At 43.8% G+C, this 27,573-nt stretch overlaps 2 protein-coding genes across 4 annotated transcripts in view; one reads left to right on the top strand and one right to left on the bottom strand.

The window, feature by feature from the left end:
- Nucleotides 1-558: 558 nt before the first annotated feature.
- Nucleotides 559-11,531, bottom strand: stk24b (serine/threonine kinase 24b (STE20 homolog, yeast)). The gene is made up of 11 exons (XM_069675360.1): nt 10,795-11,531; nt 8,688-8,918; nt 8,287-8,343; nt 6,808-6,916; nt 6,360-6,517; nt 4,650-4,835; nt 4,424-4,572; nt 4,152-4,275; nt 3,862-3,930; nt 2,505-2,641; nt 559-2,413 (listed from the first exon to the last, which is right to left on the bottom strand). The coding sequence occupies exons 1-11, from the start codon at nt 10,834-10,836 to the stop codon at nt 2,377-2,379; spliced, it is 1,299 nt and encodes a 432-aa protein (XP_069531461.1). The 5' UTR covers nt 10,837-11,531; the 3' UTR covers nt 559-2,376.
- Nucleotides 11,532-12,937: 1,406 nt separating this feature from the next.
- LOC138603393 (sodium-driven chloride bicarbonate exchanger-like) overlaps nt 12,938-27,573 on the top strand; it is a 44,806-nt gene continuing 30,170 nt past the window's right edge. For 2 of the 3 annotated variants that reach the window (XM_069675143.1, XM_069675145.1), the window contains exons 1-2: nt 12,939-13,248; nt 15,929-15,958. In XM_069675143.1, the coding sequence (XP_069531244.1) occupies nt 13,201-13,248; nt 15,929-15,958 (78 nt within the window). In that variant the 5' untranslated portion in view covers nt 12,939-13,200. Of the gene's footprint in view, nt 13,249-15,928; nt 15,959-27,573 lie in introns of all 3 variants that reach the window. The other variant, XM_069675144.1, reaches the window with a different exon arrangement.

Raw genomic sequence — 27,573 nt, 5'->3', positions numbered from 1 at the left:
AGCAGTACGTACTGATTTGGCCAAAGTGTAGTATGCAAACAAAAGCAAAATGTGCAGTTTGCCAAAAATACCCAGATGTCGTACTGATTCGGAAAAAATCTCCAGTATGCATCGGACCAGTCTACCTCGCTTGCTGTTTCCCACAATGCAAAGCGCTGGAACTTCACAGCGGCAGTTGAAATGACGGATAGCAGCACAGTCCAGCAGAAGGGGGCGCTTTAGCTAAAGAAGCGGCGGTTATTGTTTACTTCCGCCTGGCGTTGCATACTGGAAAATGAATTTGAAAAGCTCCTCCGTACTACATACTACCGCCGAACGCAGTATGCCGTATATAGTATATGCTTTATACAGCATTCCGAACACAGCTACGCTCTTTAGGTTTATTGGGGACTCTAAATTGCCCATAGGTGTGAATGGGAGTGTGAAAGGTTGTGGTTGGTGCACCCCGCCTCTCGCCCAATGACAGCTGGGATAGGCGGTATAGATAATGGATGGATCAAACTAAATTTCACAGCTTTAAATTAGCTACAAACAAATCAAATGACGCATGCGCACATCGCCCTCAGTTAGCATTAGATCTTTATTTCTCATGTCACTTTGAAAGCTTACAAGGAGCTTACATTTAACTTGGGAATTCTCAAATGACACAAGCAAAGATTATATACAGTACTATAAACTGTCAGCTATGATAAAGGAGACCAAATGTACACATTTTGTAGTTATTTCCGTAGCATATGTTTTTCTGTAAGGTATAGATATTTTTTGCCTAAAGGCAGGTGCCCATATCCATAAAGCATTCCATATTTCCATACTTAACTCTTTGCAGTTATAAAAATATCTGATATTTCTTCATTTCTTTCAATCCCTGTGTTGGCAAGTGCGTCTTGATGCAACTCCCCAACATTATTGCTGCATTAGCACAGTAGTAAATTCTGGAACTCTTAAGTAAACATATATAGTAAAACATGGCTATTAGCAACTTTGTTCTTTTTGTCTTTTTTTTCCTCGTCGTACAGGTCTCTTTAAATACTCGACACACTTTCAAAGTGCAACAAAACTGATCTGAACTTTAAAAAAAAAATAAAAGGTGCAAATCATACTACAAAACGTGTGGTGAGAGAGGACATGGCACTTCTAAGCGTGGTGTGGAAGTGAGAACAGAAATGTGTGGAGCGAAGGAGATGAGGATGGCGTCGGTTTTTTCTTGCACCTGATCTACGCTTGAGTTTGGCCATGAGCGAGAGTCATGATGTGATTGCCTTGAAAGTAGCTTAAAAGGAAAAATAATACTTCTTATGATATCAGCCGCCCATCATTGTCCGAATGAATACTGCTATTTAAGAGCCACAGACCTACCTTCAGTCTCGTCCTAAACAATTCCAAACGTCACTTAAATTGTCTAAACATAAACACAGGTAGGAGTTCTCCCCCTGCCTACGAAAAAACAAAGGAAAACTCAGCCGCTAAACAACTTAGTATCTTAGTTAGTTCGATGATTGAAATGGAAGATTGAAACTCAGTCGTTTTGAAAGAACACTGATGGATACTGAATCTCACTCACGGACGAGTAAAAGAAAACAAACGCTCGATGAAATGCCAGAACGAAGATGTGTGTATCTCAAAAAGGCAAGGCATTTTCTGTTCCGTCTGTTGGAGTAACTCTGAAATCTTTAAATATCTACTTTTTTTTTTTAAACATCATCAATATCTACAAAATGCGCATGACCATTTTGTACACAGTGATTCATTTCCCGCTAAATCATGTACAGCATGGCGACCCCCTCTTCCCCTTTCACCCTCCTCCTCTTTCTTCTTCTTCTCCCGCTGCCTCGAAATCCACTTAAAGCACTTTACCTGAGGTTTCATTAAGAATGCTGCAATTTGCCTTAACAGGGATTCTTACATACGCGAGAGCACGCACACGAACACGCTCGCAAAAAGGTGCCTGTTTTAAGCACGCACGCACGCAGCTTGCACACAAAAGATCGTATCCCTGCAGGTTCATCAAGCATGCTGTCAGAGGTTCTGGGGATATGACGCCTGCATTAAGAGGGGGGAGGGGGGGGTTGAAGAAGAAGTCGTTCCTCGTCGAGTCTCCGAGAAGTCTTGCAGAGTCCGACGGTGGGCCGCTCTGACTTTGAGTCTTGTCCCACCGAGCGTCTGGCGAAAAGAAGCTCTCCAGAGTCTCTTGTGTTTTTATCCTCCGCATTGGAGTTCAGTAATTTTTTTTTTACAGGCTAGGTAAGCTCCCCCACCCACACGGGAGGTCAAACACGGTCAGCTGGTATTGAATGACTTGACCCCTGACCTGGATGTGGTGTTGTGGTGGGGGAGGTGGGGGCCTGGGAGAGCAGGGCTGGGGCAAAGAGCCGGCGACTAAGGGGAGGAGGAGGACGTCCTGCTTGTGGAGAAACTGCAAGAAACATACACAAAAACGGCAGATTATCATCATGTACTAATTAAAATGTTAACATCTGCATCACCATTATCAGGCATTGTGATACCTCTGGAGCCTGTGCACCATGTGAGCCACCAGGGAGTCGGAGATGCCGGGGAACGCCTCCTCAGCCATCAGGATGGCCTCCCTCAGCTCATCCAGGACCATGGGGTTCCCGTTCACCTGCTCCTGTCTCGCCTTCAGCTGGGAGCGAGCACAAAGGTGAGGAGGCAGAGGTTAGATTGATAGAACTAGTACAGTGGTTAACTAGGTTTCTCGTGGAAGCCGAATTATCCATAGAGGTCTAATGCGCTCAAAAACAAACAGACTGGGTCAGAAAAAACAGAAAAACGTAGCTAAAAGGCAGTCTCAAGTAAAAATCTGTGTTTTTCAAATGCTCTTTGGTGGACGTGAGAAGGGCCTGCTAGCTGAGCTACTGCTAGCTTGTTTGGCTGGTTTCTAGCATTGTTAGCATTCCTTTAGTGGTCATTGCAAACAGTTTTTTTTAATGGGAGAATAATTTGCAGACATCTGCACCTTTCCCAAAAAGCAAAACTGGTAATAAAAAAAAGGTTTAAACCTAAAATAAAACACTTCTCAAGTTAAGAAAATTAGTGTTACCATAGGCAGTACAAAAACAGTTTTCTGGCTGTCATGGCAACTCAAAATTCACACTTAGGCGAGCCATCAGTTATTAGCGCACCTAAACCAACTGGACTCCACTGTTTGAAGGGAAGTAAATCCTTTACAGTAACCATGGCGACAGCTTTGTCTCCTTTTCCTGTGTCATTTTCCATCGTTCAGCGATGGAGAATGGGTTTCACTTGGGTTTCTGACTTCTGCTTACACCGCAGATGAAGCTACGGCTGCTGCTTGACTGACGCTGTCTATGAACTGAATTGGAACATAACTTAGAAGCGCTAACAACCGAAGCTAGCTAACAAAAGTGACTGAATTACTACAGGCTTATTTATAAGAACCATGCGTTTTAACTACATTATTAGTTTGGCTAATCCTCAAATGCCATTGGAGCCACCGAGACTCGTAGGCTGCGCTGAGAATGCACCAACAGTAACGCTAGCAAGGGCTTTAGCATTAGCTAACACTCTGCCTACTAGACTTTCTCCAGTACGAGATGACGACAACGTCATTGCCCGATGTGGGCGGCTTTGTCAGCTACGTTAGAGTGAAACGATTGAATGAAAACGACATTAAATAAGACGCAATTTTAACGTTAAATACAGATAGGAGCACCGTTTGTCCATGAGCTTATCGGTACTTTTGGTACCGACCAATCATGTACCAGTACCAAAAAATACCAGCTGCAAGCTGAGCTGCTAATTTTAGCTCACCAGGTGACTAAAATTCTTACTCTGGTTAAATGATATAGTCAAAAAACAACAGTGAAAGACTTCAGAGCTTACCTCGGCTAATGCAGGAGAGATGACTGTGGCCAGGCTCTGTGAATAAGGCCTCTTTGGAATGTCTTTTGTCTGTAATGAGAAGGAGAGAGAGAGAGAGAGAGAGAGAGCGAGAGATGAGCGCATGGGGAATGGAAGGAAATTAAAGTAGTGCAGCTTCACCTTAGGGGTCCTTTTTAAATCAGCACAGCCTCCAAATAACACGGGTCATTTCTTGTGTAATAGTTCACAGTTTAAGCGACTGTTCGTGTCAGATTCAGACACAAAATCAGAGCATGAAGAATAATCCCAACCTGGTCTGTTGATCCCGACTGCCCCTCCCCGTTCTGCAGCTTCTTGGGGTCCTTCTCTCGGATGGTGAAGATCCAGTCGTCGCTGCCGAAGTCATTCCCGCCCGACGCCTGCCCGTCCTGCTCCCTGATTGGATATTAAAAGAGGCTTTGAAGCATCCACCGGGGTGAGTAATGAAGTCATGCGTGTTAAGCGCTTAGAGCTCATCATAACTAATGTGGGAGGGAAGCTGTGAGAGAGTGTGTTTATCTCCCTCAGCAGGGTGTTTACTTACGAGTCCGACTCATCAGAACTGGACTCTGTGGTTCTGGACTGCTCCGCCTTCCACCTCTTGTACTTGTCCACCAGCTCGGTCAGGTAGGAGGTCTTTTTCGCGTGCCGGACGATCAGCTTATGCTTCAGCAGCTCTTTGGCGGTCGGCCTCTGTGGAAACAAATCGAAGTGAGCGACTTAAATTCGAGGGGGAAAAAAGTAGTCCGTAAATATGACAAACTACGTACAAAACTTGGCTCCTTGTTGAGGCAGGCCTCGATGAACTCCTTGAGCGGTTTGCTGTAGTTGCCCTCCAGCGTGGGCGGGTTGTTCTTTGGGATGAGGAATAAAACCTTCATGGGGTGGAGCTCCGAGTGCGGCGGCTCGCCTTTCGCTAGCTCGATGGCCGTGATGCCCAGAGACCAGATATCAGCCTGGACACCAAAACATACAAGTAAACAAACAAGCACAGCTGCTAGTATTGCATACATCTCCCTGTATGACCCCCCTCAGCCTCCGTACTTCATCTCTCCTGCTTTTTAATTCTCCTGATCTAAAAATGGAAACTTTTCCCCATTGAGATGCACTCATTGTGAGAGCAGCAAATGAATCTCAGCACCTCAGTAGAAATGTTTGACCTTTCATCAGAAGTGGGCACGGCAGCCAGAAAGGGTGCTCAAAATAACCACCTGACGAAGTGTGAGTGAGAAGGGACAGCAGCCAAAAACACGACGAACTTCATAATAAAAGGCTTCTGTAAATGGCTGCACATCAAAAAAAAAAGCCGCGGTAATAAAAGCACTCTTAATTAAATGCTCATGGTTGCCTGTTGCAGTAAGAGCACAACCAGGTGCACAGCAGTCAGTAATAGTGACTGTCAGAGCAGTGACGGAAAGACGCGTCACTTTAAATAGAGCTCATAGAAATGCAATGCACTCAACAAGCCTTTGAGTCGATCAACGTGTCTGTGAAGTGAAAGCATCTCGGCTTCCGACTTTTTGTCGATCTATGTTGTTCCACGGCTGAATACCTCATCCGCAGGGAAAATATCAGACGTGGAGAGGAAGCCGAGAGAGCTCCAGAGACAAAACACCCTCATTAGCCAGCTGGATACTTTAAAGACACGGAATATTTAAAGGAACTAAGAGAGGTAATGGAGATGTTGTGCATGGAGGGGTTCCAAGATCAAGACTAGAGGGAGGCAGCTCGACCTGCAAGGCAAAGGTCAGCTAGCTAGGGAAGCTAGTAGTAAACAAGGGAAGCTGGCGAGGGAAGCTAGCAGTAAACAAGGGAAGCTGGCGAGGGAAGCTAGCTGTAGACAAGGGCAGCTAGCGAGGAAAGTTAGCAGTAAACAAGGGAAGCTAGCGAGGGAAGCTGGCAGTAAACAAGGGAAGCTAGCAGTAAACAAGGCAAGCTATCGAGGGAAGCTACAAGTAAACAAGGGAAGCTCATGAGGGAAGCTAGCTTGGGAAGCTAGCAGTAAACAAGGGAAGCTATCGGGGGAAGCTAGAAATAAACAAGGGAAGCTCATGAGGGAAGCTAGCTTAGGAAGCTAGCAGTAAACAAGGGAAGCTGGCGAGGTAAGCTAGCTGTAAACAAGGGAAGCTACCGGGGGAAGCTAGAAATAAACAAGGGAAGCTAGCAGTAAACAAGGCATGCTATCGAGGGAAGCTACAAGTAAACAAGGGAAGCTCGTGAGGGAAGCTAGCAGTAAACAAGGGAAGCTAGCCAGAGAAAATAGAAGTAAACAAGGGATACCAGCCAGGGAAGCTATAATAAAACAAGAGAAGCTTGGCTAGGGGTAATGCTAGCTTGGCAGCCCAAGTTGGTTATGTGACCCTCGACCCTGAGTATGTTATCACAGTATTCGGTGTGAAAGTGGAGGTGTACACAGCATAAATAATCAGTGTCCTGCTTTCTGCCACAATACCATACAACACACTGTCTTTGACCCTTACCTTGGAGTCATAGGCCGACTGTTTGATGACCTCAGGTGCCATCCAGAAGGGCGTCCCAACAAAGGTGTTGCGTTTGATCTGCGTGTCCGTGAGCTGTCCCGCCACGCCGAAATCCGCCAGCTTCACCTCTCCCTGCTCGGACAGCAGCACGTTGGCAGCTGTGGGGGGGGGGGGCGGGACAGATGGAAGATGATGAGATCCAGCTCCGACACATCGAGTGAGAAGCCTCACCGCATCATCGGACACTTCTGTCAACGCTGTTTATCTGCATCACCGATTTATTTAATAAAGAGGGAACGAATGTCAGAAGCCTTTTAGCGAGCGGCGGCTGCGATTCCCCCGATGGAACACAAACTATATAATGAATGAAACCGTGAGTAGACGTCAATACCATTAACTTGCTATGTGATCTCCTCTAATAGCGGCACTCTCTCAGCGGGTCTGGTACCTTTGATATCCCTGTGGATCTTCTTCTCAGAGTGCAGGTACTCCAGGCCCTTCAGGATCTCCCTCAGGATCGTGGCGATCTGGGTCTCGTCTAGAGCTCCGGGCTCCATCTTTGGAAGAGAAACAAACAAAATCCATGAGCTGCGGGGGTCGGCTGAGCCTAAGGCGCATGGTGATAAATGCCAATAGCATATGTAGCTTATCTCAAACAACATACACAACTTTGATTTACATTAAAGGAGCAGTTCACCTTTCTTAATGTCTACAAATCCCATGTGTAACAAATACCAACTAGGACACCAGTTGTGGATTAATCCGCCGCAGAATATAGTCCCCAGCAAATGTACTATTTGCTCCCACTTGATTGCCTTTTTGTGAAACTGTTTTTTATCAGAAGTGGAAGTAACAAATGTTACTATAATTGAGGAGCTTTTTTTTTTGTACTTGTACACGAGTCAGTAATTTTACCTCACAGAACACGGGACTTGCTGGTCTACCGCTGCCTCGTTACACGTCAAACTAACCGATCGAGGCAGCGGTAGACCATCAGCAACTCCCGTGTTCTACGAGGTAAAATTACTGTTTTTATCAATGGAGTCTGGTGGCGATGAAGAGAGCTGCTGCTTCTGGTTAAACAGAGGATCTGACTCTTTAACAAAAGGTCCATCTCTCGCCATTTTGGCATCAAAACATGTAACACATTTGTTTTTTTAATTGATAAAAGTCTTAAGAAGGAATTAATGAAAGTTTTGGCACTTTAAGCGTCACAAAACCAAACCCCACAGACATCAGTTAAATCTGGTTTCAAGAGCTGATTTTGCCCTAACTACACAAATCACACAATGTATAAAAAGCCGATTCAGCTTTCCCTGAAATAGATTATAGTAAGGTGTCCTGCCTTTCCTGAAACAGATATTTTTTCCCCCCATTTAATGAAATGTTAAGCTTCAGGGAAAACAAGCAGGGGAGCGGCATCAAACGGCAAGTGGAAGAACTTTAATGAGCGTGGAGATCATTTAAACCATCAAAAAAAGGGTAACATTGAAAATGCTTTAGGGTGTCTCCTCAGCAGGTAACTGACTGATTGATCTTACTTTACACTTAATCGGAGCAGCAAATAGAGATAAAGATCAGCTTGTAAAGAATCAACAGTTTGTATTAGAGGCGATTGTAAGACTCTCCTGCAACTGCACACCTGCTTTAGGCCACTTTACTACTTTATTTTGCAGTTTTAAAATTAGCAACTGCACCATAAAATCTGCTGATGGAACCTCAAACTTCACAACTATTTTAAGGCAGGGATGAACAGAAGCAGTCAAGCCTTAGCTTTAGAAGCTAATGCTATTTCTGTCGCTCCCCGTAGCTACTGCAGCTATGATCTGCGATATTTTCACACGGAATTCCTGATATTTTTTTTGTCCTTTTGAGCGACATTATGGAGCCAAGTGCAACAAAAAACACAATGCAGGAAATAACTTACCAAATCTAACGCCGAGCCTCCGCCTAAATACTCCATGATGATCCATAACTTTGTGTCCTGGAGAGAGAAAAGCAGAGGAGAGCGAGCCGTCAGTGACGACGACAAGGGGTCATTATTAAGTTCTGTGGCGCGTTTGTTTCGTTCCGTGAGGTGGCTGCTGGCTTATTTCGAGTCGTCAGGTGTTCGTAAACAAGCCGTGATGACATTAATAAGGGCTTGGTGGGTGTCTGAAGTCGTCTGAGGCTAATCCCTTTTTAATTTAGGATTATTCAGGGGAAAAGTGGGTAGAGGGAGAGAAATCCTTTTCTGTCTCATCCAATTTGCTCACTTTGAGGAGAAACATGCCAAGAAGCTGAACTTGTATCTCCATCTTTTATTATTATGCGTGTTCAAAACTTCACCTTCAGGTACGAGCCGTAGTATTTGGTGACGAAGGGGCTGTCGCACTGGCTCAGCACCGTGATCTCCTGCTGAATGTCTTCGATCTCGTCCTCCGCCTCCTCCAGGTCGATGATCTTGATGGCCACCACTTTCTGCGTGCGATTGTCGATGCCTTTGAACACCTCGCCGAACGAGCCCTTGCCAATGCGCTCCAGCTTTGTGAACAGCTCCTCCGGGTCAGCTTTGGCGTTCTGGCGGTCATTGGAGGGGAAAAACAAAGCAGGGGGAGGAAAGGGGAAGGCGGATTAAAACCAAAAAAAAAAGAAAGAAAAAAGGAATGAAAAGAACTGAATGTTTGGGAGTCAATCGGAAACACCAGCAGGGTGCCATTCTTACAGGATACATTAATTCACTCGTTGCAACACCTTGTGTTTGTGTACACAGAAAAAAAACACAGGAGAATGAAAGGGAAAGAGTGTAACAATGCATAACATGCAGGTTAAAATGATTTAAGTAACAAAATATGCTTTCAACCCCCTGCTGCACTGCAACAAACAAAACAATGATTGAAAAGGGTCCTAAACTCTGATTTAACAGTGCCCTATTTCCAACCTTTCTGGAGCAGCACACTGTAACATGTGCATCTGAGTGATGGCTGAAACACTTGAACACTGCAGGAAGTGAACTAAAATGTCTTAACTCTCCAGAGGCTGATATGTGGGAAACACAAGTGCCGGCACCGACAAAAACAACTTCCTTTTATGACCTCTTTTGAGCCGAGAAAGGGTCAAAACGCCCGTTTTGAGATGGCTAAAAACGAAACTTGCTGCCTTACGCAAGAAGGGATGCATCCTTATGTCACCAAGGAAGAATTCTTCGATGCCATGAAACTAAACAGCGATGAGACCTATGGAAAAGAGCGGCTCAGAACAATCTTGACTGTCTGACTTATTACATTCTAATTGGACCAAAGCCGTCACTTGTGCCAAAATCCCTGCAGTGCCTCTGATGCACCCTCCCCCAGATCCAGAATCTGCATGCATCTGCTAACAAGCCTGCAAAGGGACTATAATCTGGTGCATGAAGCAGTTTGCATTAGGTGCAGTTATCTCCTCTAGTTATCTACCCAACACAATTATCCCCTACAGGCAAAAATCCTAAAGATAGCAGCAGAAGCAAGAACGAGGCTCATGTGTGCAGAATAGTTTCTTTGTAGAGGGGGCCCAGAGAGATCTAGTGCTTACAAGTCATGGCTGAAATTAGGGCTGGGCAATATGACAATATATGTCGCTAAAACAAAAATGCCTGTCGTATGTGTTTTTCTATATCGTCTCTACCGTGATGTCACAAAGCCAGCAGCTGAACTGCTTTTTTTTTAGCTATTTTGACATCATTTTGACAACGCTTTCACGTTCTAATCCTCGCACGTGGGAGTGAACCTGGAGCGAACCATAGAGGGAGGCGCTGTTTATTAACATGGACATTAACGAGCAGAAAGGAACTCAAGCTCTGCTCAAACTTTTTAGTTGTTAAGCATTTCATTTAAACAGGATTATCCAAAAATAGGCTTTACCATGTGGTTATTCCATATGCACTTACTATTTATTAAATTACCAGAAAACATGCTATATCGTGATATATATCGTTATTGAGATCTGAAAAATCCTATATCGTGATGTAGCGTTTCGGCCATATAGTCCAGCCGTAACTGAAATATCGCAATTTTGAGTTTAATGTTTCTGTTGCAAACATGCTGCATTCAGGGACACTGGAAACATGGTGATAACAGATAATGACGATATAGCCGACATAACTTTCAGGTGTGTTTTGACAAATGACAGCTTCTGTATTAGACTCTATTAGTCATGTTTTTAAAAAAATTTAATTATGACTTCTTCCAGCCTATTGCAGAATTTATAAACAACATATTGCTGCTTCATGTTCTTTAAAGTACTTCCGGCCGCGAGAGTGTGAGATTTCACGAGGTGTATTTAGATGCCCCAAATCACAGAGTTTCATTGGTGTGCAGTGATAGTCTCATAGCAGGGGGTGAGTGAGTGAACATTTTGTTCCGGCAGTGCACTCGACTACTTACTGCGAAACAATTTCAAATGACATTTATCTTACCTGCATCCCCGGCAGGTTACCCTGAACAGGAGAGTGGGCCATGGTGATGCTGACTGGATTTGCCCCTCGTCCGACGATGCAGGGCTCTCCTCGGCTTGACTTATGTTTACAGTCCCGGCTGTGGTGCCGTTAATCTTAGCAGTCCTCCAGTCCGACTGAGAACCGTCCCAGGTATCTCTAAGTACACAGAATATGTCCTTCCACACTTGCTCTTGTGTCGGAACAACCCCAAGTCATCCAAAACAGCTGAGCAGGCTAACAGACGTTGCTACTGCTAACTGAAGCTGCCAACAAGAAATCCGCAGTTAGTTTGCTAACCAGTTAGCCGAGCGTTAAATCCACCTCTCCCACTCAGGGAAGTTTTGCTGCAGCAACAAATTTTAACTCTCAGATAAGAAGAAGTAGCAACAACTATGAATTGTTTAAATTACCTCACTGTCACTTTCTGAAAGCGTATTCTCTCGCTCACGGTGTTGTCAGCTAGCTAACATGGTTAGCGCGCTAGCTAGCTAGCCGACGCAGACAAACTGACAAACGTTCCGTCCGCGCGCTCGCTCGGAGTCACAATTCGCCTGCATACCCGCTAATGTCACCCGCAGATCCGAGTCCTGAACAAACCCACACCCGAGCGTTTATCTTTGCACTAACGAGTCTTCGACAGCTCTACAGGTCTTGCCTCTGCAGCGATGATATCTATCCAGTGTTTTTGTTTCCTCCCTCACTCTCGTCCCGGACTCTCGGCCATCTTGTCGGTGCTGTGACGCCTGGCTGGGCGGATCCGGATCCGGATCAACAACAACATCCTGGACCTCTCTCTGGCCCAGGTGCTGAAGCCAGGTGGATGGACCGAGGTCCCCCAAATCACTGAAGAGATCCAAATTAAACATGTAGTTATGGGTGAATATCATCTACTGAAAAGTTAACTGTGATCTTGTGATTCGGTCCAATATGCCCGAGAAAGTAATAATAATAATAATAAATAATAATAATATATATTTATAGAGCACTTTTCAAAATCCAAGTTACAACGTGTTTTACAAAGGCAGCAAAGCAAAACAGACAGGTCTTAAGATCATGATCACAGGCAGATATAACAAGTATTTTTTATTTTTTAGTGTAAAGTTCATTTAAAAGAACTCTTAAAAAAGAAATTAAAATTCAGATACAATCTGGAAAGGCTCGCCAATAAAAGTTTAATTTAAGAAGGGATTTAAAAGCTCTTTAAGCTAATTAATAGGCCATGTTATCCTATGAATAAAAAAGAGCCAATGATTAAATCAGTGGGAAATCACTGCCCTTGACTAACTGGTAAACATTCTACAAGCCACTTTTATTTTGAAGGGCTGCATTCATCTTCTTTACTATAACACACTCAAGTAGCAGCATGTTTTTGCCCTCTGCTACATTGATCATGTAATATAATAATAGGTTGCTCCGTTGCACTGATTTGAGCTAGCCTAACACAATTGCATTGGGGGTAAATCTAATTCTACTGAAGTCCAACTTCTACTGACGATGCTGGCGTTTCACCAGAAGAGGGCGCCAGTGTATAAACTCCGTGCCGCAGCATCTTTGTGTAATCTGGATGCTGCTGCCGGTGCACCATCGCGTGCTCCTGCTGCAGCTACAAATAACGATGGGATGGCTGGCGCTTTGCTGCAGCTAGGATTATCGCGAAAAGGAAAATGTAATACATTAAAACACGATTTATATTTAATGCTGAAGCAGACTGTGATTACAATAATGGCTGCGGCTTTGTTCAACAGAGGGCCTGTGTGGCGCAGGCCGGTGGATGAGAAAATCCACATGGTAGCTCAAACAATGCACGTTGTCTACATTAGGAAGGCATGGCAACATGGTTGTATTGTTATTGCTAGTGGAAAAGAGGGATATGACCTCTGTGGATGAAATTCGATTTCATCCTATTGAACTAAAACATCGCCTATAAGAGGAGGTTGGAGATTTCCACATGATGAGGCGCTTTAAATGATCAATTATGTGAACCAAATGCCCCTGTATTGATTAGCATAGGCGATAACAAGAGAATTTCCACATGGTAGTGTGCACTCATTTAGATTTAAATCTATGCACTAGTGTGTGGCTGTGATACATATTTAAGAAGGATTAGCCCCCACAAATAAATTCAAAAGTCTGCGCACACGCGTGTGATGATGGGAAGCACTACCTCCCTCCTTCATGCGTAAATTATGTAGGGCAGGACGGGAATGCTCTGCTACCTCCATTTGAGAAAACCCGGCCGGTGAATGTGAGGGGGGGAAGACGAGAAGGAGAGAGAGAAAAAAGAAAAGAAATAACTTAACAGCCCACCTCGTCTTCTACCAGCGTTTGACAGAAGCGGAGTAGCGCATCACGACGTGTCTATTGTGAAGCTGAGGTGAAGAAAAGATGGACATCACGGATCAAGGAGCTCAAATGGAGCCGCTCTTACCAACGGTAGGACCACATTGACACGCTATTGTTGTGGTTATGATCCATTTCATGTGCATGTTCTGCTGGTCATCGGTTAATGTAATTTGTATTGAGAATGAAGCAGTTTGGATTAAACGTCCCATCAGTGTAGGAATCATATCCTGTGTTTCAAAATGACCCATATTTAGATTGCTTTACTGGTTGCGTGCCTCATGGGTACCAAAACAAACATGGATGTTGCGCACTATAAATTAACAAAATTCATGCTTCCACCGTGTGCTCAGCTCATATCTGATGATACGGTGACATTTTCTTGCTACAAACGCCTACACCTTCACACAGAAGGCATCTGTGATACAGGTTGATACAGTGTTACACAGCAGTCATTCATCTGTACCCTGCTGCCTGCACGCAAAGGCTCCTTAACATGTTGCCTTTCAGCCGAATCATATCGACCCAGTTTTAAACCCTACTGTTTATGAAACCTGCTGTCAAGCTGTTGCTTTACAAACCTGCCTGCCTAAGATGTTACACTGAGACGAGAGCATAAAGTGTTTGATCATGACAGTGAGGAAGCAGAGGGAGGTAATATGCCTCATCAGTTGGATGTAACAAGATCACTGTCTTCCATCTTTCTATGTTGAGCTCCAATGGATCATTATTCATAACCCATTTGTACTGATTATCACAGAAATTCTTTGAAAAAGAAATCACATGTGTTCATGATAGTGCTGTTATTATCCTTACCCTCTGTTGAAACCACCATCCATCAAACTGAGTGATACTATCCAAACATCCCAAAGTCTTTATTTCACCAAAACATACTCTGACCTGTGTGGGATCGGGTTATGTTGGTGGAGCACAACAGAGAACAAGCCGAGAACAACAGGTCAGATATAACGGGGAACAAAGGGGGCAAATATGACGGGGAGAAAACAGGTCAAAAGTAACAGGGAACAAACATGTTGGATATCACATGGAACAAAGAGAGAACAAGCAGGTCAAATATTACTGGGAACAAACAGGTCCAGTATTACGGGGAAATAACAGGTCAAATATAACAAGGAAAAGACAGTGAACAAACAGGTACAATATTACAGGAAAAAATAGGGCACTAACAGCTTAAATATTACAGGTGAGTAACAGGAAATCAACAAGTAAAATATTACAGGGAACACACAATGTTCAAATAGGTCAAATATTACAGGGAACAGACAGGGCACAAACAGCTTAAATATTACAGGTGAGTAACAGGAAATCAACAAGTAACATATTACAGGGAACACACAATGTTCTAATAGGTCAAATATTACAGGGAACAGACAGGGAACTAACAGGTTAAATATTACAGAGAACAAATAGGTTAAATCTTACAGGGAACAAATAGGGAACTAACAGGGTAAATATTACAGAAAACAAATAGGTTAAATCTTACAGGGAACAAATAGGGAACTAACAGGTTAAATATTACAGAGAACAAATAGGTTAAATCTTACAGGGAACAAATAGGGAACTAACAGGGTAAATATTACAGAAAACAAATAGGTTAAATCTTACAGGGAACAAATAGGGAACTAACAGGTTAAATATTATAGGGAGCAGATAGGTTAAATATTACAGAGAACAAATAAGTTAAATCTTACAGGGAACAAATAGGGAACTAACAGGTTAAATGTTACAGGGAACAAACAGGGAACCAACAGGTTAAATATTACAGGGAAATAACTTGGCCAAACATTACAGGGAACTAACAGATCAAATAAAACATGGAACATAATGGTAAAATGTTACAGGGAACAAACAGGGAACTAATAGGTTAAATATAGCAGGGTATGTACGGGTCAAATGTAACAGGAACAAACAGATCAAATATTACAGGGAACAAACAGATCAGATAAAAAGAGACTGGGTAGATATATGTGTTCCCTTCAGGTCAGAGCTCATTGAACCCACTGGCAGAATTTCAAACGAGCTTGTCTCAAACATAACACATTGCTCCACTTGACGGCAGAGCCCACTTCTACGGCCACCCTCCCCTCATTAGCATTCAGGTGAGACTGTGCAGAGACGGAGGATAAAAAATGTCCGCTGCCTCGGATGCACAGAGGACGGAGATGAAAAAATAAATCTCTTTGTGTTCACCATGTTTAATAGCAACGATTGGTATTGACTCAGATCAATACTCTCCTCGTTTGTTCTATTTGCGGACGTGTTACATGAGGACTTTCCGGAGCTTACAGTGAAGCCTGCCGGGGCTGATGTGGCGTGGGATGGCTGTGTTCTGCTTCCCCTGCAGTCTCAATGCAGTGTGGTAGATTTCCTCTTATTGTAACTCATCGCCGCTTCTCCCTCGTCCCTCCGCCTACACAGCAAGCAAATGCGTTGTCATGGTTTCACAAGGATGCGTGTGAGCATGTGAGGTGTTAGCATGGTGAGAATCTCAGGGATTCCTCGGAAACACAACAAAACTATCCGGTTAAACAGCATTCTAGCAGGTTACCAGGTACCCAAGGTCAAACACGAGAGCATGTTTTATTTACAGCAGGAAGGGCTGCATCTGAATGCATCATTACTCATGCCAGTTGTTTTGAATAGGGACAAGTTTACTACATGTTAAGGGATTTCCTCACATGCACATATCCCAATATGCACATGCCTTTATTTTGTCCTGATGACTGATTTCTTCATGTTGTTTTTCTTGCAGGACCAAAGTCCCCAAGAGAGTAAAGACGTGGTGAGTACATTTTTCCTTCTCTTCATTTGGCCGGCAAAATGTCACATTGATTTGCTCCAAAGCAACTCAGTAAAATGCACTTATTAAAGACTTGTTTTAAAACATAGGAGTACAATCAGAAAATCAATCGCAAAAGTAATAAAATACAAAATTTAAAGGGCAAGGTCCGAGTAATCGAAGAGAGGTTACAAGGAAAAACTGTTGTGCATCTTAATACTGATTTTGAGTACTTTTATTGCTACTTACGGCAAGGCAGCTGTTATTATATGGTAAATTTAAAACACAGGAAATTCAAAGTGCTTTACAAAGGCAAAGAAAAGGTTTAGACATTTAACACAATATAATCAATGAGGAAAAAAATTGATCGTTCAAGATAAGTAAGGGATAATGTATAGTGAGAGTGGAACCCCGACTGGGTGAGCAGGACCCTGATGCGAACATAATGATTTGGAAATGATTTAATTAATTTGAAAATGAATATATTTCGGTTAACTCTGTAGCCTTCTTCAAATGAGCTAACCGAGCTAATATAATTCACATTAAAATGAGCTAAGCTAGCTGTTTTTACTCACATTAAATGGCAACATTTCCTCTGATGGTGAACTGGCCCGCAGGAATCAGCACATCACCTGATTGAGGATCTCTTTCTCGTCACTGTCAGAATCTGTTGACATTTTCTTCTCCATTCACCGTCTTACTGTGTTCCCTTTAATGTTTACTTCATGTGCTGTCTTCAGTTTTGTAAATCTCTCTGTCGTAGCCGTCTTTGAACCTTCTTTTTATTCCCTCTGTAAACAGACCCATGTCAAATTAACCGGACGTCTTTCGGCGGATTGATATGATTACAGTTAGTCCTCCGGATTGTGTGATTAGAGCCGCATCCTTAGCAACAGTCTGTTCTTCATAACAACGGTCTGTTATCGAGAAATAACAGACCTCGGAATACCGTAATTAACCAATCAGAATCAAGTATTTAACACAGCTGTGTAATACAATGAAATAAAACATGTAGGAGGATTTACACATGTCCTCCTCATTATCACAACGCTCATTTGAAAGTTGAAAGGAGTTGTGAATATTGGATTAGCGTTCATCAGATGGACACAAACACAAATCTGAATGAATGCTATTGTTGCTTTATGATTTAGAAGTGTTACAAGAAGCTTACAAGTTGGCCATGCTAACTTTATAGGTTATTTGGTGGTGCTGTTTTTAAATCAGTGGTTCCCAACCTTTTTGGTTTGGCCTGTGAACCCTTAAGAGTCTATGTGGGCATGGGAATGTTAGCAATCCAATAAGAGACATTTCCGCTCAAAGCATAGAAGGTGGTTTCATTTAAGTAGCTTTTCATTTGGAGAAACGTTAGTCATTAGGAGTTAGGAGTCTATGTTGGGAAGCCTTTAAATAAGCAGCTAACTGCATATAGAGTTGTTAAACTAGCTTTTACTGCAGAGTACTTTTACTTTTGATATTTGAAGCATGTTTTGTTGATTGTAACCTTGAACGTTTACATTTTTAGGAATTTGAATGCAGTCATTTTTACTTCAGCAAAAGATCTGAACACTGCCTCCACCAATGCAGTATTAAATCAAACTAAAAAAGGTCAAAGGTCAGGCAGATTTTAGACAGCTGCTTTATTTTCTTGTTGGATCTGATGGCAGATCCCATTCGACCTTTAATCCGTATATTTTATAATCTATAATCTACAGCAAAATTGAACCGCTGTTATTTTCTGTTTATATCTTTTATTAGCCCGCTTGTGCAGCAGATGTCATTTATTTTCAGATCACGACTGTCACACATGTCGCCATGCATCTGGCGCCGGCGGCGCGCGGCTGACGACACGCTGTGTAAATAATAGATAATGGGAATGAAGTGAGAAGGCAAATGTGAGAAGTGTAAACAGACAATCGAGGCCGATGCATGCCTGTCATCTGTTCTGACAAAATATTGCTTATGCAACGGTGGGCTGAGAGCCAGAGTGAGGACAAGGCTGAGCACTAAGTGTGTGCCAGTGGCCAAATTGTGGAACCTTGCCTTACTCGAACTACAACCCCAGTTATTGTGAGGACGCAGGGTGATTTGTCACCTTTGTTTTTAGATCACTGCAGTGTACTCCTTTGTGAGATCATTGGAATATAAGCTAGGCTAACTTTTCATCCTGCTAAGCTAGGTTGATGCAGATCTTGAACCCTCGTCAGCGTCTTGACTTGACTCCAGCGGACCCGGTCCTGGATGGATTAGACTTGGACTCGCCTGGTGTGCTCCTAATTACAATCCCTGACATAACAGCAGGCCTTCTGCCAGGTTGACCAGTTAGGGCTGGTTGATTGTCCGTACTCGAGGAGATGAGCGAGAACAGAAGGAGGAAATCGAACGGAGCCGCCCGGGCCTGTTCTTTTGAGCGTGGTGTTCTTGGATCAGTGTGAAATCGCTGTTTCATTCGGTGATCCAACTGTGCAAAACTGGCAGGCAGGCGGCAGGCAGGAAGCCTCCCTGCAGCCGCGGCGAGGAGCTTGAAAGGGCTGTGCTCTTTTGCATGGTTAATTATAGCGGTGTCAGCGGAGAGGGGGAAGAAGAGGGCATGGAGGAAGGTAGAAGGTGAACTTCTCTGAGTGACAGATGAGGCGGCATAAGGAGGCATTTAGGACTTGAGATTGTGTGGTGTTAAATATGATCTGACTGTCTTCTCCGGTGAATATGGAGCATATTAAATGTCGTCTTTGATACTAAAACTTCAAGAAATATCAGATGACATGAAGCACAAAGGCAGCAGAAATAGCTGCTTGTTCCTCCGGATGTGTTTCCAGCACACCATGCCTGGATCACAGTATCGCTGACGATGCACTTCAACCAGAGAGCAGCTTCTTCGCCTCAGGTAGGCACACACACACTTAAAGATGCACATACTGTATACAGTGGGTCTGCAGCGCCAACCCTCCTCTCCTTGAGCTGTGTTGTGACTGCAGCACGTGTAGCCGCGAGCTGCGCCGGGGCTCTGCGAAGCCCCCCTCGTGCAAGATGGTGTTTGACTCCCCGCGACCTCAGGCTCCTCTTAGGTAACAGAGCCACAGCGATCTGAGGCTCAGCAGAGCAGAACTGTGCACAGCATCGGTGATGTCAGAGCGCTAATCTCTCTGGGGGGATTGGCGGATGGACGCTTGTCAGAAACATTTGATGCTACCCTGGATGAAAGCCGTCAGAGGCAGAGAGGGAGAGACAGAGGCAGAGGAAGAGTCGGAGCTGCGCCGAGCTCCCTGCTTTTGTTTTTATGTTGTGTCTTCGTGTTTTCTGGAGTGAGGTTGCTGCCGTGTTCCAGCATGGGAAGAGCGGCTGAGGAGAGCGGCTGAGGAGAGGAGGGGATTTCACTCAGGAGCTATCTCTTTCTTGCTCTTGTGTCTGACTCTCATTCACAATCACAAACACACACTGTGAGTTCAGAGCGGGGCTCGGGCCCTGAGCCTTAGCCTCTCGTCTTACCGTTGCCGCAAGCACAAGGGGAGTTAGCGGGCAACCTGCCCCGACTTGACAGGAGGAGCACCATGCTGACAGTGGACCACAGTAAAGGATTTATTTATCAGGTAGGTTACTCTGAAAGAAGCAAAAATATACATTTGTTCATCAGTGAAGTTTAAGACAGATTTGGACGCATTAGCTACAATGGATGAACAAAATTATCTGGAAAAAGCTTGTATACGGTCTCACTTACTGCATGATGTTAATGTATGTATAGTTGCTGCAGAGAGGGCCAGTTGTTCTGATGAGCATGCGAAAGGTCCCGGGGAGGTTGGCTGACAGATGGAGCTGCCATTCTGGGGCGTGAGAGGAGCTTATACCCGCTGCACTGACCCCGGTGATCTCTGATGGAGAAACAAGCGAACAAAAGCAGAGAACGTTGATTTGTTTAAGCAAATTGTATCAATTTTTCGGATGTTTTCGTGCTTTAAGTGGACATGCAGGAAGTGTTTAGACGCTTTTAAGAATCTCCTGTTTGAGCGGAAGCATTCACACTTTCCGTCTCCTCATGCCCGACAAGGTTACAGAGAAGTGATGATGTAGAGTTCCAGCGCACTTTGCATATTCTTCCCTGTGATGCTGCCGATGCTGATCCTGCTGCCATCGCCACGGTAACCATGGCCATCTGTAGGGATGAAAACCATGACAACTGAAGCCGTCAGCCAATCGCAAGGCTCGTACAGCTGCTTATAATCCATCTCTTAGCTCTTAGCTAGCTACAAGCTACAGAGCCACTCTGGCTTTTAGCGCTCGCTAAAGCAGATTGAAAGTAAATAGACAGATTGATATTAAAACCCAGTCTTAAGGATTTTGCATGAGTGTCACATGTGATGAGATTACTGCGGAGAATCTATGCAACATCTGATATGATTTTTCGCAGTACATCCCGTGGCCTGGGTCTCAAGGTATAGTAATGTAAACATTCATCATCCCTGCTGTTGGAGAGCCTCAGGAGAGATCCTGAAGAACACAGAAATGAGGTCACATATCTGCCTCCCTGAGAGCGATGTGATAATGTACACAGATTCCTGGAAAGGATCCTGTGAGAATCAATAGGTCTGTGATTTATTCTGGCCCAGAAAATGGAATATAAGCTGTCAGGCAACACTTGAAGACGTCCTCTGTGTTGTTTTATAACCAGTTCCCTATGAAAGATAACATGACTGGAGAGCTAATATGCCCAGCTAGTGTTGCGTTTACTGACGTGAGTCTATTCCATTACGTCTTCTGTTTTCATTCCCATGCGCTGCTAGCAATCCGAGCGTATGAAAACAAGAAAACATGAAGGGAAAATTTTTACTTTCATTTTTGTTCTGCAGACTAATCCTGATTCCAAATGCGACGACTGCTGCGTCTCGAACAGAGAAAGCTGTATTCATCCTCACATCAATCGCAAAGGCGCTTGTTAAATAAATGTGTGGTATCTGTGAGCTAAATGCGGAGTAGTGATGCTTCTTTTTCGCCTTTGTGAAACATTAAGTCCTGTTTTGTTCTGTAGTTTGCTTGCATTCCTAATTGGAATACTCAAAATGATCACAACATGAGTCTTCAAGGACAAGTGCTGCTTTTTGTATGTTCATTGACGTTTCATGGAATTAAATGGAACATACTGTAGATTCAAGGGATTTTGTAGAGGTTAAACACTCTTAAATTTAATTCAATCTGAATAATATCGATCCAGAGCTTTTCCACACATGAATGCAACAGGAAAATTGATCATTTAAGGGGTTAAAAATCAAAGCAGCAGAGGCAAATATATCCTGACTTTAATGAATGTGTCCTAGATTTCCCAGAATGCAACTTGATAATGTCTTTAAAAGTTCCACATTTTCTTATGACAATATCCCTCAACCTTGCAGAACAAAGATGACAGGATATTCCAAGATAACAGTTGATGATTTAAATGACTGCAATACGATCCTCTGCTCTGTTGCAGTTAAGAAGAAGCCAGACTTGAGGCGCAAATCTTAGAGGAAGTGCTTAATTGTCATAGTAAAATGTAAAATGTTTTTTTGCTACGATACAGGATACGATCCACAACACGATACGATGTGCGATACGTTACGCATTACGATACGCGATACGATACACGATGCGATACACGATGGGATGCGATACACGATATGAAGCGCGATACGATACGATACGCACTACGATACACGATGCAATACACGATGCGATACACGATGGGATGCGATACACGATACGAAGCGCGATACGATACGATACGCACTACGATACACGATGCGATACACGATGCGATACACGATGCGATATACGATACGCGACACATTAAGTAATGATGCAGTGAGTCAAAATTGCTGGGAAATGTGTTTATTTGTAAATAAAAATATCAATATTTGGCAGCAACCCATTGATAATATAATTGTATGAGTCAGGACGACGATATATTGCCATATTTTGTCCCACCCCTACTTAGCAGTTCTTTTCAAACTGAACTTTATGTGTAAAACTGGTGGAGTGCTCCTTTAAAGCAAATGTCGCCGATGGTCGTTAAAAGTTCCCTCCAACTATTCCTTCAGTCATCCAAACAGTATTAGTCAACAAAGCGGGTTCCTACAGTAGCTCCAGGCTGTACAGTGTGATATGACAAGCCGAATTACAGTCTTATAGGGTGCAGGCAGGGTGCTCTACATGTTAACAAACGCTGACTGGGCTGTCACTTTGATTCTCATTTGAGTGGCATTCACCTTTAACTGCACTAACACAGAGAGGTCAGAGTCAGGAGGAGAGTGGAGCACATTGTGGAGGAGATACTGGACACACTTCAGGTCACTTTCACCGCTAGCCGGGTTTATTTTTGGACTCTATCGGATAAAGATACAGCATACAAGATGTTGTGTACAGGATTAAGGCGAGGACTGCGGTCAAAAATGATGAATGGATGTTCAGTACTGCCGTGTTCGGATTATCATCCAGCATGTGTACATGCAGGAAAAAGGACAGATTGTTCTGTTCTGATATTTTCTTTCCCACGCTAGCTGTTTTTTTTCCCCCAGCAGTAATCAGATGTGTTTAGAAAAAGCGAGGGTGGTATTTTCCTGGTGATTCTAAGAACACGCTGGCTTTGTTGGCCTTTTCAGGTCAATCACCCCTTCATCACTGTCGAACAATATCCAACGTGAAACTCATTAGGAAGAGTGGTTTGTACACGGACTGCACGTGAAGCACCCTGAGGTGTGAAATCAGGTGAGGTGGCGGATGAATTGGTTCTAGGAAGGCCTCCTGTGTTTTCCTTGTTTGGATTTAATCTGACCTGTGTGGACGTGCAGATTGATTAAGACACCTGCGAGAATGGTGCTTTTTACATCTTTGTTAGGGCTATTAAAGATAATACATCCACCTGTGGGAAACCTGTCTATAGCCTTACCTACTCGGAGACATATCTACGACTTCCAGGGACACCTGTTCTTCAGAGAGGAACACCACTGATAATCCTATGAGGGATTGAGAGAGATTGAGATTTGTTTTCTTACTAAATGTATTACTTTATGTGGCTTTTGTGGAGTTTTATTGTCGGCTTCACTGTAACACAACTTCACACAACTGGATATAAAAAGGCTCAAAATCAATGCAGCAGAACCAGGAATGTTATCTTTCAATTCAGTCAGAGATATGGGCCTGTTATGCTAGTATAATACAACAGTTAGTTCCGACCAAGTAATCTGATTGGACGAGAGGCATTCCATGAGTGCTGATATAGAGAACAACATCACTGGGACCTTTCACTCTGTGCATCACACTGTTCTGAATACTGTTAATCAACATTTCAACAGACTGTGTATGCCTATATTAAACAAGCTGGTACCTCTGAATCACACAATCTGTGGTAACCTGTAGACACAGAGTGTAGGAGAATGTTTGGGTTGCTAGGCAACAGTAAAAGTAAAGTATAGTTTCAGTTAAGTTGTGGAACTCGTTGAGTTGATGGAGCAAAAAAAAACAACCTGTTGATTATTACTGTTTGCTACAATTTGCTGCTTGTATTACTGTTGTATAAAAGCAATATCACACTCGAGGTCGTTATGTTATACTGAATATCAGCACGGCTGTGATTATCTGCCTATGGCCAAATCACAGCCATTCGATATTTAGTATATCACTCCCTCTCATGTGATATTGCTTAATTATGACAGCTAAATATCAGCATGTTAACAGTGTTACTTTGAGGTTAGCATTTAGCTCAAATCAGCAATATCACACTCAAGGTCGTGCTGTTATACTGAATATCAGCACGGCTGTGATTATCTGCGACAATCGGTCTGCGGCAGGCCTTGTGCCTAAAACCGAATAACAGGTATGATGATATTAAGTACAACATCACTCCTTTTCATGTGATATTGCTTAAGCAGCTAATGTAGCCTCAAGCTACTAGCCTAAAGCAGAGAAGTGGGCACGTTACAATATATATTTTGGGACTTAAACCTGCTATGTGTCTCCACTATCTGGCAATAAGTGTTCAGCGCATTCCTTCGTTTTGAATGCACTGTTCCTTTTTTTACCTGGAATAGGATCCACCATTCCCTTAATGTGGGTGCACCCCCTTTAGCATTAGCAAACAAATCATTGCTTTAAAAAGCATCACGACAGGTGTGCAAGAATGCACACTTCTAAACATAGAAGGATTAACCTGGCAGTGAAAGGTCTAATCAGCATTGTGTGAACTTGTCTGTCAAAGGCTTAAATATAACTCAAGCTTGAAGCGTCACCATCATCAGTGTCAGTTACAAAGCATGCTAACGTTAGCTAAAATTAGCAACAATAAGATCTTTGTCATAACAGACATACATCCTCGTGCAGCATATTGACTCTGAATCGACTCTGTACTGAATGTGCATTGAATTAAAAACCGATAAAGCCCAATGTCAGGCCTCCCCCATGAAGGTCATGATGCTCCACTTAGCAGTGCTGCACAAATTCTTCCACTGAGCCACACATGAACACACACACACTCATGTACCCTTAACACTGTGTGACATTAAGAACACCCTCTGGTCCTCGGTTCGTGTCCGGGCCTGCAGCCTTTTGCGCCTCTTCCCCCCTGTGCTCGTTCATCCACACTGCTCATGCATTAGCCGGCCTGTACTGTACATAATGTGTATCCCTATGTGTACAGTGCATGTAAAACAAGTGTGTGTGTAAGACTGCATACACTCAGAAACAACTCAATAACCTGTAGAGAAAAGAGGCTTATGATGAAAAAAAATGTAAACAAACATTTATGTAATAATAGTGTGTTTCTATTCAACATGGCTGGTCACATGTCTTCTCCTCCCCCACCTCGCCCATCCCGACTCCCCCCTGGGGTCTTGGTCACGTGGTCCGCGCTCCCGTTCCCCCTCCCGAAGCCTTCATCACCGGCCAGCGGACCAACGGAGAAACGGCTGATTTAATTCTCTCTCCGCCACGCAGGGCCCTCCATCACTGATCCCATGGTCAGAGACGAGGTTTTTATCCCGCCGTAAAGGCTGGCAGATTAATCTCAACACAGATTGGTGAGCGGGGATGCGGCTCTCTCCGCGCTGGTCTGGGGTCAGCATCATGAGGTAGAGGAACCAGTGGCTATAAATAGAAGCAGGGACCTGCAGGCAGCAGGATTCTGGCTCATCTGTCATACTGAGCATGCAGGGTACAGCTTTGTTAGAGACGAAGAAGAGAGGGACATAATGTTAGGACTAAAATATATAGATTGCCTTGACTTTTTTGCAGAATCTTTAATCAGAAAATCATATATTGCAATAGAATCTGGCATCAGATTCGCACAGCAGGACTGAGACAAAAGCTTGATTATATGAGAAGCAATCACAGCTTGACATTAATCAGACAGCTATTAACATAATGAGGAATCTAGCCGTTAATATTCAGTAAGTCTCATTGAGATCCAGATCTCTTTGACAACAGAGACTTGAAGATGATACAACCAAATTGCCATAATAACACATCACAATAATTTAGTTTAGTCATTTAGAGTAGTAACACATATTCAGACACACTTAAACAGCAGTTATTTCTATGTAATGTAGAGTTAAATATATCGGTGAGTATGAAGTCCCCTAAAGCATTCAGTGCCTTTAAGTTCATTCCAGTAGTTGTTACTGGTTGTTGTTGTTACTCTGGCCCAGAGTTTCAGTGTCTCTAAGGTGTAATGTATGTTTCCATGTACATTAGTTTAAAAAGGAAGACATACTTTATTAATCCCTGAAGGGAAATTACATTTTTTCACTCTGTAAATACAAACATGCTACACACACATAGGCCCGAAATACAGACATGCACACAACAGGACTCTATGGACTTGCATTAACGTAGAGATGTCAGAGTGATCCCCGAGCAGTTGGGGGTTTCGGTGCCTTCCTCAAGGGCACCTCGACAGTGCCCAGTAAAGGAACTGGCACCTCTCCAACTACAAGCCCCAATTCCATGGTTGGTCCGAACCGTGACTTGATCCAACCATCCTCCGGTTACCAAGCCAAGTCCCGACAGACTGATCTACCTCAGTACTTATAACAGTATTTAGGTTTATCTGATCATGTGTTTGCAAGTATGTCTTGCTCCGTCAGGACTCTGGCACTCATTGGGGACTGAGTTTCAAGAGCTGGTACAGAGTTAATGCAGATAACGCTACAGCTGAGGATGAATGGTTCTTGGCTGACTGGACTCTCCATTCGACCACTTGCATTGAAATCAATCCATCCATCCATCCGTCCATAATCTATACCGCTTATCCTGTTCAGGGTCGTAGGGGGTCTGGAGCCAATCCCAGCAGTCATTGGGTGGGAGGTGGGGTACACCCTGGACTGGTCGTCAGTCAATCACAGGGCTGACACATAGAGACAGACAACCTTTCACGCTCACACCTACGCGCAATTTGGAATTGAACCTAACAAGCATGTCTTTGAACTGTGGGAGGAAACCGGAGGAAGCACACGCATGAGAGGGGAGAACATCCAAACTACACATAGAAAGGCCGTCTTTGTCCGAACCCAGGATTTGAGCTAGGAACATCTTCACTATGAGTCAACAGCGCTAACCACTGCACCACTGTGCAGCCTGCAATTGACATCGAGAGTGAAAAACCAATATATGATCTGCCTGACCTGATCTTGCATGGTTACGTCGCTCTTGTTTTCACTGTCCTTGTCTCTATTGGAGAGCATGGTGGTTCATGGTGTTTACCATACATGTGCAAAAACCTTGGGAAACAAATGTGCTTGTGTTTCTCTAAGATCAAGATAACACACTAAAATAGGCGACGCTGTTTCTTTCCCTCAGATAAATGTGCTTCGGCCGACCTGTCAAACACTGGTGCAGTGACCACTGCAGTGAAAATGCAGAGGAGATGCAGGAGAGATATATGGGACTTTCCACACTGCTAACACTGTACCTGTTAGGCTTGTATTTGTCTGATTCAATTTAATGCAACAGTGCTTTTAAAATCCCCATCCTGTTGCCATCCGGTCGTATCATGCTGGGCCTTTGAACTGCGCCTGAGCTGTATTTATATTGGTGTACCTCTCACCGAGACCGAGGGAGTCTCCCCGGGGACCTGCAGGGCCGACCAGCAGTGCCAACCTCCTGCTACTCTCTCAGGCTTGTCACAAACACTCACATGTTTGCTGGCGTCACTCCTGCCAGGGCAAAATAAGCGAAGACATATGCATTGGGATATAAAAGCTATCTGTCTTGAGTGCTGTGATGTCTTGCACGGATAGCGTGCAGTTGGGTCTAAATCTGTGGAGGGTTGGATAATGACAAAATTAACACATTAATAAAACGTCAAAGACTTTCAGATTACCATTACCCATCTGTCAGGGGGAATCTAGGGAAGTCTGTCTACAGGGACAGGGTGATGATGAATCCTCATCTGGGCCTGTTTGCATGTCTACCAGAGTACTTGCTGTCCCTCGGCATGTACAGTAAGCCCACCATGTCAGCCCTCAGCATCTGTCCGCACACTGCTTTGTTCCTCACATGCTAGTCCATGTGTGTCTCAGTGTGTGAAAGAGTGTACAACCACTGCTCTTGCTTAATCTCTCAGGATCAGATTGATGGCCAGCATCAGCCGCCTTTAGCTTGTC

This window comes from Semicossyphus pulcher, unplaced genomic scaffold (genome assembly GCF_022749685.1).
Source record: "Semicossyphus pulcher isolate SPU_LCO1_2020_fin unplaced genomic scaffold, fSemPul1.0.p SCAF_24, whole genome shotgun sequence".
NCBI classification, from domain to species: Eukaryota; Metazoa; Chordata; class Actinopteri; order Labriformes; family Labridae; genus Semicossyphus; species Semicossyphus pulcher.
This window is presented reverse-complemented; position numbering and strand designations above follow the sequence as displayed.

Excerpts from the sequence above, each read along its gene's own strand:
- stk24b (XM_069675360.1), bottom strand. The coding sequence starts at position 10,836 with ATGGCCCACTCTCCTGTTCAGGGTAACCTGCCGGGGATGCAG. Across the intron at positions 6,518-6,807 it reads GATCCACAGGGATATCAAAG|CTGCCAACGTGCTGCTGTCC; the intron begins GTACCAGACCCG and ends CCCCCCCCACAG. Across the intron at positions 4,276-4,423 it reads AGTTCTGATGAGTCGGACTC|GGAGCAGGACGGGCAGGCGT; the intron begins GTAAGTAAACAC and ends ATATCCAATCAG.